This window comes from Cyanistes caeruleus, chromosome 18 (genome assembly GCF_971803275.1).
Source record: "Cyanistes caeruleus chromosome 18, bCyaCae1.hap1.1, whole genome shotgun sequence".
Classification (NCBI taxonomy): domain Eukaryota; kingdom Metazoa; phylum Chordata; class Aves; order Passeriformes; family Paridae; genus Cyanistes; species Cyanistes caeruleus.
The window spans coordinates 3,019,977-3,038,559 of NC_141718.1; the positions used below are offsets into that span (position 1 = coordinate 3,019,977).

At 47.7% G+C, this 18,583-nt stretch overlaps 1 protein-coding gene across 1 annotated transcript in view; it reads left to right on the forward strand.

Annotated features, from left to right (window-relative positions):
• The window catches only part of SETD1B (SET domain containing 1B, histone lysine methyltransferase), a 48,291-nt gene that overhangs the window by 23,872 nt on the left and 5,836 nt on the right, over positions 1–18,583 (forward strand). The window contains exons 7-16 of the mRNA XM_086855354.1: positions 6,047–6,817; positions 9,329–9,499; positions 10,379–10,466; positions 11,272–11,489; positions 11,741–11,870; positions 12,559–13,023; positions 14,812–16,368; positions 17,685–17,851; positions 18,101–18,232; positions 18,336–18,455. Coding sequence (XP_086711480.1) covers positions 6,047–6,817; positions 9,329–9,499; positions 10,379–10,466; positions 11,272–11,489; positions 11,741–11,870; positions 12,559–13,023; positions 14,812–16,368; positions 17,685–17,851; positions 18,101–18,232; positions 18,336–18,455 — 3,819 coding nt within the window. The remainder of the gene's footprint in view (positions 1–6,046; positions 6,818–9,328; positions 9,500–10,378; positions 10,467–11,271; positions 11,490–11,740; positions 11,871–12,558; positions 13,024–14,811; positions 16,369–17,684; positions 17,852–18,100; positions 18,233–18,335; positions 18,456–18,583) is intronic.

The following is an 18,583-nucleotide window of genomic DNA, read 5'->3' on the forward strand; positions in this document are numbered from 1 at the left end:
CAGACCAAAACACAACCTGAGCCAGCACAGAGTGTGTGTTAGGTGGGATATTGTCATCACAGAGAGCTTGAATTCTCTTTTTCAAGTAGTGAGAGGTACTTTGGCAATTGGTACTAGAGAAATCAAAACATCCCAGGAGTGTCTCTCCTTCTGTGACAAATCCTTGTTCCTTTAGAGCCTTTTTGGTGCCCCTTGGTGCACCCACCTTTCTGTGGGACACAGCATTGGGTCCATCACTCTCACCTGTATGTTTGCAGCCTTTGCTTGGGAGTTCATTTATAAAGTGCTGTATAAATATATAACTATATAAAAGCCTTGCAGTCTTTTCTGGAGATAGAATCGCATGTTGCTGGAGATACTTTATAATGACTGGTTTGTAACATGTAAATCTTTCCATTTGCCAATTACTGAGCTGAGCATTTTATTATAGTGCAAACACCAGAAAGTTGTTCCAATTAAAAGCTGCTGTGGTTGCCCTTGTGGGCTGTGACTGCAGCAGGAGGGTGGGAGCTCTCTCAGCTGCTCAGAGGAGGTTGAAAGACCTGACTAACCCACGGGGAGAAGGCAGCAACCTGATTCCAGTTTCAATCCAGGCTGTAGTGGTGGTGGGCTGGCCACCACGGGCACAGTGACCTGACCAGCTTGGAGAGCTCACCCAGGAAGGTGCAGGCAGCAGTTTGCTCTGTGTTTTTGCTGCTGGATTGCTGGCAAACCACCTGGGGTGGCTCTGCCCTCCTGTACAATGCACAGCCAGCGAAGCACCACCCTTGTGCATGTTCTTCCTGAGGCAGGGCTATAATTATGGCGAGCAAAGTAAAAATACTCGTGTGCATTGTAAATAAGGTGCCGAGTCTGCCTTGTTCACACCTGACACGGTGAGGTGTGAATGCTCTGCACCATCCCTCTGCCATGTCATCGTGGTTTCCCAGCAAGACAAGGACAGTTCAGAGCCACGGCTCCTCCTCGTGTGCCTAGAACAGGGAACATACAAGCTGAAAGTAGATTAAAAATGAACAAAGCAATACTCTCTGAAGCCCTCTCTGGGTGTGCAAATTTTGGGCTGCAAGAGTTATTTAGTACTCTGTCAGCAGGGTGAATGGTGGGATTCTCTGGGCCAAACTTGAAAGGAGTTTTTCAGTGGTTTTGGAGGAAGAGTCGCAGGTTGTGGTGACCTCAGGCTTCATTTTTGTTCTGGATGGCAGCATAGGAAATGTGGCGGGTCTGAAATACCTCATTCTCTTTAATGTGCTTTGCTGAAGGAGTCTGGGAATAGAAATGTGTGTTAGAGAACTTGAGCTGGTCTCACCCAGGGATCATGGTTGTTTCCTTTGTCAAACACAGAGTACAGGCAGTGAGGAGCCTGGTGTGATCCCAGCATGGGAAGGCAACTGAAGTTGGGGCATAGGAGGTCAGAGGGACCTGGAGTCTGTTCTTGACTCCCTTAGTGACTTGTTGTATGACCCTCTTCAGTCAGTTGTCCTCTCCTCCTCACCTCTGAAGGCTTTTCTTTCCCTGCTTTTTTGTAAGGATAAAGTGCGAGATAATCTCTTGTGAATTCTTTTCAACCCTTGCTTGGATTTAATCTAAAACCAAGTGATGACTGTTTAACCAGGTTAGGAAAACTTTTTTGTCCAAGAGTCCCTTCTTCTTAGAAGTTCTAGTTTTATTGAAAAACATGAAGGCTAATGCCCTTGTACAGTGCTAAATGCCATCAATCCTGCATTTCATTATTTTGATGCACCAGAGCTCAGCCAGGTAATGCTAGTTGCTGTGTTCAGTGGTATAGTTCCCTACCTCAAATATAAGTAACTTGGTGCCCAGCAGCATGTTTAAGTGAAATGAGCTGTAAGCTGATGGTGTTCAAAATGTGTTCTGAAATTCTGAGTAAATTTTTTTATCAGATAACCTTTTAGAAGGAAATGGAAGTTTCTCTGCCTGTAAGAAAGGTACTGAACAACTGTACAGTGGGAGTCCCAATCACTGCCACAGTGGCAGTGCTCCTCTGGGGCAGGGGATGGAACAGCCTCCTCACACCTGGAAGCTGACAGGTCTACATGCAAATATTAGGATGTAGTTTCTTTTCTCTGGGGGTATTAACATTTGCTTGTAAAATGCTGGGTAGGGCTCTGAGGTGGGATCGATACCCTGTAGCCAGTGCTCTACCCTGTCACTGTTCCAGCTGATGAAGGAGTGGCATCCCAGGATGTTCCCTCATTTAGCTTAAGAGTCTCTGCACACTCTGCTGGTGTTAAAGGTGGCAATTAACATTTTGGGTGAACAGTGAATGAGGCCATTTATAACCAGTTACACTGACATGAATCTCTCCCAACGAATTTGCATCATTAAAGAACCTTTGGAAAAATGTGTCATGCGTATAATTAAATACCTGTTTTGCTAACTCTTAATTTAATTAATCCAAACTAAAGATGGCAGCACAAATTAATTTAGCTGGAAATGGCTTTTCTCTCAGTGGGCTGAAGGAAGGTTTCCTGGTGGCATTGTACCAGATGACCTCAGAAACAGGCAGGTGAACTCTGGGACTGATTGGCACAGGTTTTTTTTGACAGTGATGGCTGTGACATTCTTGGAGCAGTATGTGTGTCATCTATCAGCTCACTTTTTTCTGCTTGTGAGAGCAAAGAGGGAGGCCAGCTAGAAGGCAGTTTCTTTGAGAGGACAGCACAGGTGCTTTTCAGCTGTACCCTGAGAGGTATTTGGTAGCAACCATAGTAAATCCAGGTTCAGACAGGTGAATGAAAAGAAATTCAAATAACAGAAGATCTTTCTATGTCTCCCCTTGGTTTTTCTATATGTACCTTGATCTCTTTCAGTTGGTGCCTACATTTTCCCCCCTTAGATACGAGCAGTTACAGGAAAGTCATCCGCTTTAAATATTCGTTACTCTTAACTTTTTTTAAAGGCTTCCTTATAGATGATCTTCTTTTGGTTTGACCTCTTTCCTAACCTTGTGATTCTTTCCCCCTACCTCCTGTGCCTTTTCTGATCCTTTTCTCCCTGCCATTTAATCTCCTTCTCTCTCCCTATCCATCTTGCTTGGGATGAAACTGGAGCACAGACTGTGTGCACTGTGCAAGTGGAGGTGAGTTGTCAGCCCAACATTGTAGGAAGCAGGGAATCTGTTGTTGCTTCCTGTAGACCCATCTGAGCACCAGAAGTGAAAAAACCAGAAAAGTCTTCAATCTTTCAAACACTGGCTATTGCTTTGGCAATTCTCATTTCATCTTAAGTAAAAATTAATGCATGTGTGGATGAAGGAAGCTCTGTGCCCTAGAGCATGGAATCCTGCTAGTCCTGCCAGCACTCTGCAATTTCAGGACTGGCTTTTTCTATGTGATTCCTTCAGGAGGGAAAACCAGCCTCATTTATCAGGCAGGACTCTGAGGCTGATGAGAGGCTGTGTGTGGATGGGCAGGAGCACACAAATCTTGTGTGGCAGGACTGGCTGGGACAGGCTGGGGGCTGCTGGTGCTCCAGGGTGGGAGGCTGGGAGGGCTCTGGGAGGATGCAAGGTCCTGCAGGAGGGACTGGGGAGAATCTGTGCCTTGACACTGCTCAGTGCTGGTCTCCCCTGAGGCCTCATAAGGTGACTTTTCTCCATATCCTATCAGATGAGATGAGTGTGAACTTGAAGCTGATTTTGTCTGTCTTTGGTAGCCTGAACACTCCTGGCTTTCTATCCAGTGCCGACCTTTAGCATCATCCAGCGTTTGCAATTGGAGCCAGTGCTTTTAACAGGGCCTTTTGTGTTCACTTACTGAAAACCAGGGTCTGTTTCACAGGAATCTTGTTTACACCTGCCACAGTCGTCCTTTTTGCTCTTCCTCTGCTCCTTTCACTGGAGCTGCAGTAGTTGAAACTGCAGAATGTCCTTTTATTCCCCGGCATCCTCGGCGTGGGACGTGACCGCAATAGAGCAGCTGGGGAGAGGATGCAGGGTGTGAGACCCACTGAGAAGTGTGAGCCAGATGTGGGCAGCTCAAGGGTATGATACAACTGGGCTTTGGAAAGACTCGAGTGCAATGGGTTATCACCTCTACTTCTTTTTTAGCTGTTCATTTTAGGGTTTACAAAACAGCCCTCGGAGTTCTCTCTGCATGCACAGATGCACTTAAGTGACTCCGTGACTACGGGGGAGTCCCCTCTCCATCACCATTACCAGGGGTCTATAGCTCTTGCTCAGGGTTTGCCAGGTGAATGGTGTCTCCTTGTTGGGCATTTTGGGCACTAAAACTGCTAGTGGCTTTTTGGGGGTGACCCAGGCACTGCGGGAGGCAGTGAGTTCGTGCTGCAGCAGAGGAATGCGGGGAAGCCAGGGCGAGGGGAGGTGCCAGGACTGGAGGATTTGCACAGCTGCTGTTGCAAGCATCGTGCTCAGCCTGCTCTCTGGTGGTAGCTGCTGTAGCAGAGATGACCTTTGATAAAACGGGAAACATTTGGAGCGATTTGGATAGTTGTGGTTGCTCAGTTTCACACAGTGACAGTTTGTAGCAGAGTCAACTCAGCTGCTCCTGCTTTTGTTTGCATACCACAGTAAGAAATTCACAGGTTAAGAACCAAATCATAGCGGCTTCAATGTGAAAACTGCCAACAAAGTCTGCTCCTCAGCAGCTCTTCCCAGAACTTCCAGGTTCTCCAGTGTCTGATACTGCTCTTTCCTTTCACACTGGGGAGACTGGCAGGAGAGCAGACAGAAGAGGCACCTGCTGGCACAAAATGTGGAGCAAATAATAAATATCTTTGGGATCTACAGTTAAATTTGGCTGATAACAGCCAGCAGGTTCTGAAACTCTTGCCAGGATTCTGATAGAGAGAGGCACTTGATGGTGATCTCTTCCTGGCTCCCAGGGCATCTGGAGGGCTCTGGCCAGGAGGAGCATTCCTGCTGTGCCCTGGGCCGTGCTGGGGAACACGGGGGGGTTCTTCACTGACATCAGCAATGTGAGACGTGTTTGGAGGTTACAGGGACTCTGTCCTGTCTGCTGTCATCACTCTAGTCAGAGATCAGCCCCATTCATGTTTCCTAGATCCTGTCACCGTGTGGATATGTCTTCCAGCAGTATTTGGTTACTTTATTTCATATCAGGGTTTCAATACCTGAGGGATGTGACAGTCATGCATGTGGATTCTTGGTGCTGGAGACACCTCGAGGACTGAAGTGCCTGTAGGACACAGTGTGCAGGTGTGACCATGTGCTGTGGAGGGTGGAGGTTGTTCCTGGAACTTTTCTTTTGTACAAGACCTTGTCAGGCAGCTTTGAGATTTCAGAGCAAGCTGGCACTCTCTGTTTTAATCCAGTTTCCATCCCTTTGACAGCAGAGGTAGGACATAGTTTTAGCATTTTCTACAAGTCTGTATTTCTTTTGGCTAGTAAAGTATTAATTTTGTCCCAAAACACAACATAGGTCATGTCTTTGAATCCCAGCATTTTATGACTTTGATGTTTAAAAGCAATTTAACCAGATTTGGGGTTCTGTTTTCCCATGTGAATTGCTGTGGTCTAGTCAAGACAACTTTTAGCAGCAGCAACCATGTGAAGGTATTGTCTTTCCACAACTGGAGGTTAGGAGTTGACAGCAAACGAGCCAGGGATTATAATTAAAAAAAGGGTAATTATTTGTGCATGGAAAAACTAAGGAATAAAAACTCATGGTGTAATGTACCTAGGAGTATTAGATGCAAATAAGAGATAATGTATCTTGCAGGGAAGGATTTGGATTGTGTGTATTTCACCAAGCACCGGAGCAATTCCTCCTGCTCCACTGAAGCTGAGGATTTTGTTCAGTTGGTGCTGATGCTCTTTTAGAAAGCTTTTACCTCTCTGATTCCCGAGGTCTGACACGGAAGAGAAAAGCTTCAATAGGCACCAGCTGCTCAGTGGGCCCTGTCTTTTCAGAGTATCGCTCGCTTTTCTCCGTTCCCAATTAAAATGTGTGTTAAACTTAGCTTTTGTTTGAAGCAGCCCGGCGCTGTGGTATTTAATGTAAAGAGAATGTGCTCGTCACCTTTTCTCTCTGTTTTGTGGCAGGGTCAGCATTCCTCAGGGGAGGACATGGAAATCTCCGACGACGAGACCAACCCTGCGCCCATCACCAGCGCGGAATGTGCCAAAACCATTGTGGTGAACTCCTCCGTCAGCAACACGGCCGTGCTGGCCCCGTCCATCCCCCCTCTGCCACCACCGGGATTCCCTCCTCTTCCTCCTCCGCCGCCCCCGCAGCCCGGCTTCCCCATGCCCCCGCCGCTGCCTCCGCCGCCGCCGCCCACGCACCCGGCCGTCACCGTGCCCCCGCCGCCGCTGCCCGCCCCACCCGGGGTCCCTCCGCCTCACATCCTGCCCCCGCTGCCCCCCTTCCATCCCGGCATGTTCCCGGTCATGCAGGTGGATATGATCAGTGTCTTGGGCAACCAGTGGGGTGGCATGCCGATGTCCTTCCAGATGCAAACTCAGATGCTGAGCCGCATGATGCAGGCGCAGAACACGTACCAGTACCCGCCTTTCATGACGGGCCGGATGCAGTTTGTGAATCTTCCTCCCTACCGCCCGTTCTCCATGGGAGCCGCTCTCGCCCGCGGGCAGCAGTGGCCACCGCTGCCCAAGTTTGACCCCTCGGTTCCACCCCCGGGTTATGAGCCGAAGAAGGAAGATCCCCACAAAGCCACTGTGGATGGAGTCCTCCTGGTCATAGTGAAGGAACTAAAGGCCATCATGAAAAGGGACCTGAACCGCAAGATGGTCGAAGTGGTGGCATTCCGGGCGTTTGATGACTGGTGGGACAAGAAGGAACGTCTTGCAAAAGTAGGTTTTTGCATGCTTTGTCCTGGGTCCTGGGGAGAGTGTTGTGGTCAATGTGTGGGGTCAGCAGGGGTCTGGAGCTGACTTCAAAAAACCCAAAATCCTAAATTGTTACGTACAAGAGGAAGCTGAGGTTTGCTCCGAAAAACTAAGGTCAGATGCAAGAGGAATGTTTGAAACCACCAAAGCTCTGTTTTGTGTTCCCCACTTTGTGCAGTGAGATTTGTGGGTATTTCCAGTTCTGCCCCTCCCCAGTGCATGTACAAAGCAGCAATTAACTCAAAAACTGAACATTGGCCAAATACACAAAGAGTTCCAGGGATTAGTTGTGAAAACAGCTTTGCATGAATCCTCTGATCCTTTTCTCACCCAATTTGAAGTATACCTCAGCGAGCAAACAGCTCTGTGATCTAACGTGTGGTGAATTTGTCACTACTCAAAAAACCTAACACTACAGAAAGGTTAATGCAAGTCTCAAAATTACCATTGCAGTGAATTACTGTAAAAATAACAAAACAAACTACAACCTGCAGGTAGATCTGTTTCAGATGTCAGTTTTCAGAGCAGTATCCTCACCACCTGTTTTTGTAAACCAGTTGCGTGTTAACTCTGGTGCCTGGGAGAGCTCCTTGGCTTTCTGGAGGGGTTGGTAATGCTGCTGCTTAACAGCTGTTTTATGACAGTGTAATTTGCTGTGGCTTAGAGCTGGCTGGCGTGACGTGCAGCAGAAACCCTGTCCCTCTCCTCCTGACTAATGCTCAGAGCTTGTCTTCTGCCAGCAAGCGTGTGCTGACAGTGTTGGAAGAGGCCCCTGAGTTTCCAGGGCAATAAAAGAAACAGATCCAGCAAATAGTTGCAAAAACAGCAACTGAAATACTCAAGAAATTGTTTTAAACCTGACATCTGTGGTGAAGAAGCAGAAGCAAGTTGAGGCAGATCTTCAGGCTCTTTTACATCCCAAGTTATGGCTGGATTTGGGGTGTTCTTCACTTACCTGGGATTTATAAGCAATTTTGGGAAGTGAAGCTGACTGTACCACAGTAGCTTACCACAGTCCTTGCCACAGGTTATGTTGGATGTGAGCAGTGTAACTGAAAATATGAAATTGCTGCATGGAAAACCACATGTGCTTTCTGTCCAGGAAGAGAGATGCCAGAACCATTTCTGCCCCACAGCATGTGTTACTGTTGTGTGTAGAAAAATCTCACAGAGCTTCCTTTCTGCTAGGACTGGGCACCCCTAGAATTGGGTGAGACAGGATTCCTTTTCAGACACAAGTTGCCTGCTTTTGCAAAAACAAAATATGAATATTCAGCTTAAACTGTACCTTCCCATTGCTGGTGTGTGTGAGGATGAGGTTACTGGGCTCCTTGGTGGCAGTTGGAGGTCAGTTCCCCATCTCTGCCATCACACTGATTCTGGCTGCTATATTCCATCAAAGGCAGCTGATTGATTGATTGATTGATTGATTCCAACTCTGGCAGCCAAGAGGCGTCATGCCCTAGGTAAAGGGTGGGAAGGCTCAGGAATAAAACTGGTGTCCTGGGTCAGGCAGAGTGGAAAATGTGTGAGGTGAAAGCTGTGAAAGGAGAATGTTGCTAGGGAAGGCAGCACGTTCCATGAACCTTTTCTGCCTGAGCTAAGGGAAAGCTTTTCCTTGTTCCCAAATCCTAGTGGTGGGTTTAGGTTTGAAAGCCTGATTAAGATGCATTAAGCAGAGTGCCAGGAATAACTCCTGGCCATGGAGTGCTGCTGCTGGGTTCTCTGTTTGATATTCCCATTAGTCTTGTCCCTTATTAGCAGGAGAGCTGAGCTTGTGCTGCCTCTTTGGTGGTTACAGCCCACTTCAGCATGTGAGCTCCATTAGGGTGTGCAAGAGAAATTGTTTGGGGTGTTGTGCCATGGGCTGATGCAGGTGGTTATCACCTCCTGTGCCCCTGGCACACCATGTGTGACATTCTCCTGGCTTGTCCACCTCTCCACAGCTGTAGAGGTCTGAATTCCTGCTCTTCCTTTGCATCTCAGCTCTGGTGAAAAAGGATTTGTTGAGGCTGTGTGTCTATTTTGTAGACCCTTTGGTGTTTCGTCTAAATATTTTTATATTCCTGTTCCCAGGACTGGAGCCTTCTGACAGGTTTTGTGGACTGGGGCTGTGGTTGCTAAGGAAACACAGGGATGTGTGTGATTTTTGATGCACTATATTTGGCCTTATGCTCAACAGAAGGAAGGTGTTCCCAACTGGAAGGTCTGGAGTTGCTTTCAGTTATGTGGCTTAGCAAAGGAAGGTAGATAACAGAGTGTTGGGCTGACTTGCCTAAAGCACACTCAAGTTATTTGTATTACTCTGTGCAGCTCTATTTCCTCTCCAGTGTGGGGCACCTTCAGATGCCCTCAAAGAAACTGATGCCTGGGCAGGGCAGTGGCATTTCTCAAACCTCAACTGTCTAAATGGTTTCCAGAGCTCGTGTCCTTCCCAGGAAATTTTCCCTCTCAAATGTGCCTTCTCTGTTGCAGGCGTCTCTCACTCCAGTGAAGTCTGGAGGAGAACTGGAGGAAAAACCAAAGCCAAAGGATCGAATTGCCTCTTGTCTTCTGGAGAACTGGAACAAAGGAGAAGGGCTGGGATATGAGGCAATCGGCTTGGGCATTGGGTTACGAGGGGCCATCCGGCTGCCATCCTTCAAGGTGAAAACAAAAAACTCTCTTCCTTATGCTGACATCCCCCAGAGAGGAGCCTTAGGAGGACAGACCTCACTAGGTTTGTGCCCCAGAGCCCTCAGGCTGTTCACCCCACTCTGTGTTCACTCAGGGGGTTGCTTCTGACCCTCCAGGAGCAGAGCAAGGACCCTCTGTTCCCTTAGATTTTCACCCTCCGCTTGTGTGCATTGTCTCTAGAGGATCTCCCTGCTCAGCAAGGGAAAGGGAACATTTGGCTGTGTTTAGGACACAGCATTTCAGCATGATCATAAAAATACACCTATGCTCATGGTGCTTTAAACAGTTACTGTTTTGCTTTGGCAGCTGAATCTCACCTGAAGTTTGCTTAAACTCTGTCTCCTCAGAAGCACAGGGTATCTGTTTTGAAAAGCATTTGCATAAAAAATTAGAAGTTCCTCAAAAGAATTGTGAGGTAGGGGAGTGTAGAGGGCTTCCCTGAAATTAGGATTTTTGAATGCAGAGAAGGTGCAAGTAAAGGTTTGGTATGAGAGATTCTCCAGTCTTTATTTAGAGTAAAACTTGCTTTGAGGTTCTTTAAGATTAGGCTCTCTTTCTGTTCTGCTACAATCTCAGAACACATGGATTTGTCAAGATCTGTCATCCTCAAAGTACCTGGTGATGACATGCACCATGCTGGTACCCAGGGTGTTTTCATGCAAATTGAAGGGGTAGAGTTTCATTCAGAGTGAAATTCTGTTTGCAAGCAAATAAAGAGATCAAGAGCTGGGAAGTGGCCCTTGGTTTCTGCTGTAAGTGACCACAGCAAAAAGAAGTGGCAATTTGCTTAAGAAGTTGATTTCTGCTGTTTCTAAACTTTTAGAAATGCTAATTGTGTCTTTTGTTCAGGTGAAAAGAAAGGAGCCACCTGAAGCTGCCTCAGCGGGAGATCAGAAGAGAATCCGGCCTTCTACTTCTGTGGATGATGAAGATGAAGGTTTGCAAAGTGCATTTGTTTGAAACCTAGGAGCAGATGCAAACCCCACTCAAGCTGAATCCCTTTAAACTTCACAGCAGTGTGCTAGCTTACAGTTAAATAGAGTCAAGGATCTGAGCCAAACCCTGCTTCTCACAGAGCTCTCATCAGCTGGGACATGGCCTCTCTGGGTTCAATTATCTGAAATTCACTGGTGGAAAGTTTAAGACACACATTTTAAGAATAATTCATAACCTGTTTTAGCTGTGCTGGGCCCCAGCAGAAGGAGCTCAGATGGGTTCATGGGCTGTTTGGGGTGTGCTCACAGCTCTCTGGGACATGGTGGGAGGAAGCACACAACAGTTAGCTCTGCATTTGGTTTGAGAAAGAAACCAAAGTTATTTGCCAGAAAAATCTGTTTGAAAATATCTTAACATTATTTCCTATAACCTGGAAAGAGTAAAGAGGAGACAAAGCTTTGAATACCCTTTGCTTTACACATGGGTTCATGTTGAAGTAGATTCAGATTAACAAGAGGTTTTGAAGCAAAAAAATTTAAAAAAAAAGCATTAAATTCAGGTTACCTGTCCTGACTTCAGTCATGCCATGTCTCCTGTCTGCTATGGCTAGGAAATGTCAGTTTTGGTCACCCACATTTTGCCATCAGCACTCTTCACTGTAACATCAGCGAGTCCCTGTAAGCCTCACACCACATGGGCACATTGCTCCTAACTTCAGTCTTTCCAGAGAAGAAATTTCCCTTATGTAGTTAACTCTGTCCTTTGCAAGGAATTTGATGATAATTTCTGTTGCTTTTGCTCGTCAGAGTCAGAGAGGGACAGGGATGCTTCTGATACAACATCTGAGCTGTCAAAGAAGGATGCAGAGGCAGTGGGGCTGCGACGGCGACCAGCAAGGCCATTGGAGCTTGACAGCGAGGGAGAAGAAGGAGATGAGACATCAGGGAAAGAGGAAGAGTCCTCCTCAGAGAAGGAAGAGGAGCAGGAAGAAGAGGGAGGCTTGGTGAAAGCAGCACCTGGCAAGGTATGTCGGTGTGTGGCTGCAGTTTCAATGCTGTCTGTCATTAAAAGGGGGCCTGGTAATGCCAAATGCCAAAGTTCCCTTTTCTGGGAATTGAGTGCTCCTGGTGGGGTCTGTGCCTACAGAACCTCTGTCAGGTCACTCCCTCTTCAGGTTCTCTGGCAGCCTCCTTGAGAGTCTCTGGTGGTTACTGCACTGGCAGCCAGGTCACAGGCTCAGGCACTGCTCATTTTTGGCAATGCTTTCTTGCAAAGGAGGAAGAGGAGGATGAGGAGGATGAAGATGATGAGGATGAAGATGATGATGAAGATGAGGATGAAGATGATGAGGAGGAGACAGGCATAGATACAAGTGACAAGGAGGAGGAGCAGGACTCCGAGGAGGGTAAGCAGCTCCAGTGGAAGCAGCGAGTGTCACCCTCGGGTCAGCTATGGTCTCCCGTCTGCTTTTGTAAGCTGATTTTGTTACTTGTGTGCCTCCTTTCACTGACAGGCAGTTTTACACAATATAATGCAGAGAGATATTTTTAATTGTTACCTGTGAGGTTCCCCTGATCCCTCAGTCAGTGGGTCCCTCTGCAGCTCTCCAGCCCCTACCTGATCTCAGCCCAGCCTGGCACAGGGGCACAGGTCTCAAGCTCAGCTAAATGTGTGCTTGTTTTGTGAAACAGGAGTGGCTGGGGGAAGAGGGACCAGATTTCAGCCAAGGGTAATTTGGCTGCTAATAACTCTGTCCTGTCTATCAGTTTCTGCTCTAGAAGGTGGCTGTTTCCACTTTTTAAGCCCGTGTTGTAAAGGCAGCAGAAAATCTCAGTAAAAAATACAATGCACCAAGAGACCCACTTGGGAAGGTGCCAGCAGCACTGCTCCTCATCTGTTGTACAGTGATTGTTGTAAGCAGCCAGAGACAGGATTTATAAATCTTTGCAGAAATGAATAAATTGGAAGGCCACTCCTTCAAACCTGTGTGCTGCTGTTGATGCTGTTCCCACACTTTTACAGTAGAAGGGATCTTTGCCCCTGATTGTTTAATAAAGCCAGAAAGCAGAACTAATGGCAGTTTGTTCTTGTAGATGTAGCAAGTCCCTCGTCTTCCAAGGCTGAAGTTGAATCATCTGATGAAAGTGAGGACTCCTCTGAATTCGAGTCAAGTTCAGACTCGGATGATGAAGATGAGGAGGACGATGATGACGATGAAGATGAGGAGGAGGAAGAGGAGGAAGAGGTGGCTGAAGATCAAAGCAGAGAAGCCATGGTTGCTGAGCCAGAGCATGAACCTGCTGGTCTTGAGCTTCCTGATGATGAGAGGGAGACTATTTTGGACCTGTATCCTGTGGATGACTACATGGATGCAACAGGCTTGGGACTTGCCGAGCCAGCTTTGGCTGTGAAAGATGAAGGCAGTGAAGAAATCAAGGCAGGGGAAAGTGAGTGCAGCCAAGTCCCGGGGGCTTCTATTGCTGCTGAAACTCTGAAACACTTGGTTATGGAAAGAGACCAGGAGACAAAACTTGCACTCTCTCCCATCTGTAGGCCAGGTATGCCCTTCCATGTGCTTTGGAGTTTTTTTACCATGTTTCCAAGTAAATTTTCTCCCGGTATCCAATGTTTGTATTTCCCTTGTTCTCTTTCTTCTTCCAGTCTCAGCTCTAGGCTAGGGATTATCTGTACAGGGAAAGAGGTCTGTGCTGAACTTTCCTTCCTAGTAAGAAGCTTTACATGAGCCATCTGCTACTAAAAATACTGTGGTTACTGTATCCAGAATCTTATCCTGGGCCAGTTTAGTCGGAGTCCTACAGGAACTGAACAGTTGTCTTCATCCGAGGGTGACTGATGGGGTGGCTGAAGCTCAAGATAGAAAAGCCATGGCTGCTAAAACAGAACAGGAATGTCACTACTGGCTCTTTTTGATTTTCATATCCAAGCAGTATGTGACAGGGAGGCTGTGTGGGGCAGGTGAGCGGAGTCTCAGAGTTATGTATGGTTCCTAATATTATTTGTTGGGGAAATACTACTTTGACTATGGGAGTCACCTACTCCTTTTAAATGAGTTACTCTCTAGTTTTCTGGAAGAAGGAAATTGTCTTCAATCAGTACAGAGTTGTATTTAACCCAAGGAAATTGGAAACCTTTTACTAGACCAGGAATGAGATGCATATAGTTTGAATAATTTAGGAACTGGGGGAAATCTAAAAGTTGAAATTGGAGCCAACATGGAGGGCACATCTAGTGGGGCCTGCTGTGGAGCCTTGGGCAGCACTGATGTCTGAGAACTGGGCAGTGTTTTGCCTCTTGGAGAGCTGGAGGTCCAGTCCATGCACAGGGAGTCATTCCTTGGCTGCTGCAAAATCTGAAAGTCACAAAGAGGTAAAATGCTAAACTGGGCAGGGCAAAGAAGAACTGGTTTTGCACAAATCCTTTCTAGAACAGGTCAGTGTGCCAAAAGAACATAAATTTGGAGACACCTGCACGTGAGCAACTTGACATGTAAGGAGCTTTCCAGGTAAGCTATGGGAACAAACTCAAACTGCAGCATTGTTCTTGAGCAGCCCAGCTCTGTCCTACAGGAGTTGCAGGGCTCAGACCCTTCTCCAGCAGCCCGGGTTTGTTCAGCACAAGCAGGGAATGCTTCCCTTCCAACTCTCCAGGCGTTTTCACCTCCTTTCATTCTCCCACTTCAAAATGTTATTTTGAGCTGCCTAACAAGATTCAACGTTGATTCCTTTTGGACCTGGCCCTAAGTGGGTAAATAAACTCCAGATAAATGAGGCTGCTGCAGGGAGAGCAGCATATAAATTGCCTCATTGATACCATCTGAGTGTCTCCTCATCCATTACCGGGGCTTCCCATTTCCTTCACGTGTTACTCAGGAGTGTTCTGCTATTCCCTTCACTGCTCCCTCCTTGCAGAGCTGAGGGTGCTCCTTGGCCTGCAATTAGTTTAGTTCCCACGTTAGAAAAGGTGATAACTCTGAGCTCTGACAGCTCTTCTCCAAAGTCCTCACCCCACAATCCACTCACTCCTCTAATGTCTGTAAGAAAGGTTGTCAGGGCTTTTGAAAGCAGAGAAACGTTCGTTCTGGTCTGTGTCGTAGCTAATCCTCAAATTAATAGTGTGGGTTTTTTATGGTCCATTAGGAAAGTGTGTGGTAGTGTCTAATTACTCTACATTCTGTGCCTCCAAAATGTAAAGCACTGGAGTTTTAAATCCTCCCAGTGGAATTGAGCTGTTCTTTAATTGTGGCATCTTAAACATGTCTTTACTAGAAAGTGGCAAATAACCAAGTGGAGGCAAAGCTCCTGATTCTCCTCTCTGTTCCCTTTCAGAGGAAGAGTCCGAACCCACTTCCATGTTGGAGCCAGAGGTACAGGAAGGTCCAAAGCCTGAATCTCAAGATGAGGAAGCAGCTCTCTGTATCTCTACTCCAGTGGCAGTCTTTGGAGAACCTCTGCCCAGCAAAAGCAGCTTCTTTGGCAAGGCTGAGGAGAGCAGCTTGGAAGCCCGAGTTAAAGCAAAGCCGCCGTCGGCAGCGGAGGAGGACGAGCGGCTGCCCCGCACGCCTGGACGGGAGGTGATGATCCACTCGGAGACTGAGACTCTCCTGCTTCCAGCCCACAAGGTGCCATCCTCCATGCTTCCCTTGCCATCGACTCCCGGCAAGGAAGAATCTTTAGTCCCTCCAGAAAAGTTCCCTGAACAATTACTGGTGACCAAAACGTCCGTGGAAGAGGAGATTCCTAGGACTCCCGGGCGGGACATTTTGGCCAAGTCTTCACACCCCCTCGCGAAGTCGCAGAGCACGGACACTGTTCCAGCCACGCCAGGAAGTGATGCTCCCCTTACAGGAAGCAGCTTGACCCTCAGTTCCCCTCAAGTCCCAGGGAGCCCCTTTTCCTACCCGTCCCAATCTCCTGGCATTAACAGTGGCATTCCTCGGACTCCTGGGAGAGATTTCAATTTCACGCCTACTTTCCCAGAGGCTGGTGCTACCATTCCTTGCCTTCTGCCTGGCAAGAAACAGTCAGAGGATGAACTAGAAGAGAAACCCTTTAAAGAGCCTCTTGGTGCTTCCCTTACGATCAGCATGAACAGTGTTCCTTCCCCTATCCCCTTTGCCAGCCCCCCACAAGCAGATTTCCACATGGACATGGGTTTGCCACCTGATGAGCCAATACCTGTAGCAGCCCTGCCATGCATGCATGGAGATGGAAGAATGCCCATCGAGGAATGCAAGGCAGAAGTAAAACCCGGTTTGCTCTCCCCAGAAGTACCCCCTGGGGCTTCTATTCTTCCTCCCCCTCCACCACCTTCTGTTCTTCCCAAAAGGAGGCCGGGTCGGCCGAGGCGGTCCCCACCTTCTGTCCTCTCGCTGGATGTGTACTCGGGCAAAACCATAGAGCCTCCTCCCATGCCAGTGGCCTTGGTGGAAGGTCCTGTGAGCAAAGAGCTGTTGAGTGGACATCCTGATGCCTACTATGGACTGAAAGACCCTGAAGCTGTCACCCTGGACTTCAGGAATGACGGTTTCCATGAGAAAATAGCAGCTGAGACAGTTGCAGAGAAACTGCCATTCAAGGAGCTGGAGAACCAGTGGAATGAAGACTTCAAGGAAGAAGAAGCTCACGCAAAACCTAAGAGACAGTGGCGAAGGCAGAAGAAGACATCAGAGGAGCTGCCCATGATCCCTTCCCCCGAGTATTCCCCACCCCAGCCGCAGTTCAGGCCGCGCTCCGAGTTTGAGGAGATGACCATTTTGTATGACATCTGGAACGGAGGCATCGACGAGGAGGATATCAAATTCATGTGTATCACATACGACCGCTTGTTACAGCAGGACAACGGTATGGACTGGCTCAATGACACCCTGTGGGTTTTCCATCCTTATATCCTTTCTCTCTGTGTTGGCAGCACGTGTGAGATGCACGAGAAGTTGGTGGGAGAAGCAGTTGCTAACAAGAATAGCGATTGCTTGGATGAGCAGGGGATTTTAAGCTGTTTTATTCTGTGAAGCTGCAACACAAAAATACTGGAGAAGTGGCTGTTCTTGCTGCACATTCAGTCTGGAAGTGCAGGGACAGTCTCTAGGCACCTCTTCTGGGGAGGTTTCCTTCCTAGTTTGAGAAGCTTCTGTCTGCATGTAACCAGACTTTTTTTCCAGCTTGCCTGTGGAATTTCTAGTCTGCACATACACAGCTTTCACTTGGAGCTAAAACTTGCTGTAAAAATAATCTCACCATCTGTTCCTAAAACAATGAGTTTGTGGTTCTAGCATCTTTAACTTGCTTTGAGATTGAAATACTGATAGAATCAGTGGTTTCCAAGTGATACATCAGGGCTCTGTGTGTGTGCAGCCACCAGTAGTGATCTCCGGAGCAGAGCCTAAAAGACTGTTCTGAAAACCTCAGAACTCTCCAGTACTGTTTTCAGGAAGGATGTACAGGTTTATGTGTTGAAGAAAACAAACACACCACCTTGTGTGTGTTGCTAGAGATTGTGTGAAGTTTAGATATCTTCATCCCTTGCTTCCTGCAAGACAGGAAAGCAAAACCAAAACAGCCCAAACCACCTAAAAACAGTGAGTGATAACTAACAAAACCCATAGTGAAAATAAATCTCTTCCCCTCTTGATAAGGATTATATTGTAACAGCAAAATTACGCTCACTTTTTAAGCCACTTCAAAATCACCTTGAGTTCATCGTGTGCCACACTGCATGGCAAGTGTGAAAGTACCTGCAGGCTCACCTGCTCTGCAGCAAACCCTCAGCACTCCAGCTTGGAGGCCCTCACCTCTTGGTTTTTATGGTCCCACTGCTTCAGTTTTCTGGTGTCAAGGATATGTTTTGCCTCACAGGAAGCATTTTTAGGTCAGTCTCAATTGCTGTAGCCTTCATGGCTGTGTTTGTGGGGTGAGCTGGCAGCAGTACACCTCCACTGTCCTTCCAGGAGCCAAAGCCCTGGAGGTGCCTTCAAAGCTGAAGGTTTGTAATGAGTGTCTGAAGGAGCTGATTTCCCAAGGCTGGTGAGAGCAGCATCTCTCCAAGGCCTTTGGGCTGAGCAGCATCTTGGTAGTAATGTTAATTTTTGCAACCCCACAAAACCTTCCTAATTTTCCAGGCTCCCAGTGTTAGCTCCATGCAACTGTAGCAAGTTTAGTCTGATATCCACCTCTGGCTGTGTTTCTCCTTAACTTCTTGCCACCTACCAGCTTTTCTACCCCCAAGAAGAAGAAGAGGGATGATGGGATGCGGGAGCACGTGACAGGCTGTGCACGAAGCGAAGGCTATTACAAAATTGATAAGAAGGACAAACTCAAATACCTCAACAATAGCCGAGCTTTTGCAGAGGAGCCTCCAGCTGACACACAGGTGAGGAATCCACGAGTGCCAGGTGTCAATGGGATTTGGTTTGACATTGTCACACACAGTAGGTGCTTCCTGCCTTTTGGCAAGGAGGGAGAGGAAGCTGTTGTGTCTCATCGATCGTCCTGGGGTTGTGTGGGAAGTGTTAATGTTTGATGTCAGGTGTTCTGTGGTGATGTATTGTAGCACAGGGGGTTGCTCACAGGGAGCCTGCAGAATGTTGGATCAGCTTTGATCACCCATTTGTCCTCTCAGGGTATGAGCATCCCTGCCCAACCTCACGCTTCCACCCGGGCTGGTTCCGAGAGGCGATCAGAGCAACGCAGGCTCCTCTCCTCCTTCACTGGTAGCTGCGACAGTGACCTGCTCAAGTTCAACCAGCTCAAGGTAGATCACCCCCTGCTGCAGATTGTGAACCCAGAGACATCCTTTCCCATTCTGTGCTGTGGCTAATTCAGGGTTGGGGTTCTGGGGTGTTTCCTTCATGCAGTTCCGGAAGAAAAAACTAAAATTCTGCAAGAGCCACATTCACGACTGGGGCCTTTTTGCTATGGAGCCCATTGCAGCTGATGAGATGGTGATCGAGTACGTGGGTCAGAACATCAGGCAGGTGAGCTGTGGCTGAAATCTGAGCAAAAACCAGCCCTGGAAGAAGTCCTTGAGTATGAGAGCCAGGGTTGGAGTCCTGGGTTGGAGGTGTCAGCTCTGGGCTGGGCAGAGGTTGGCTTATGGTTTGGG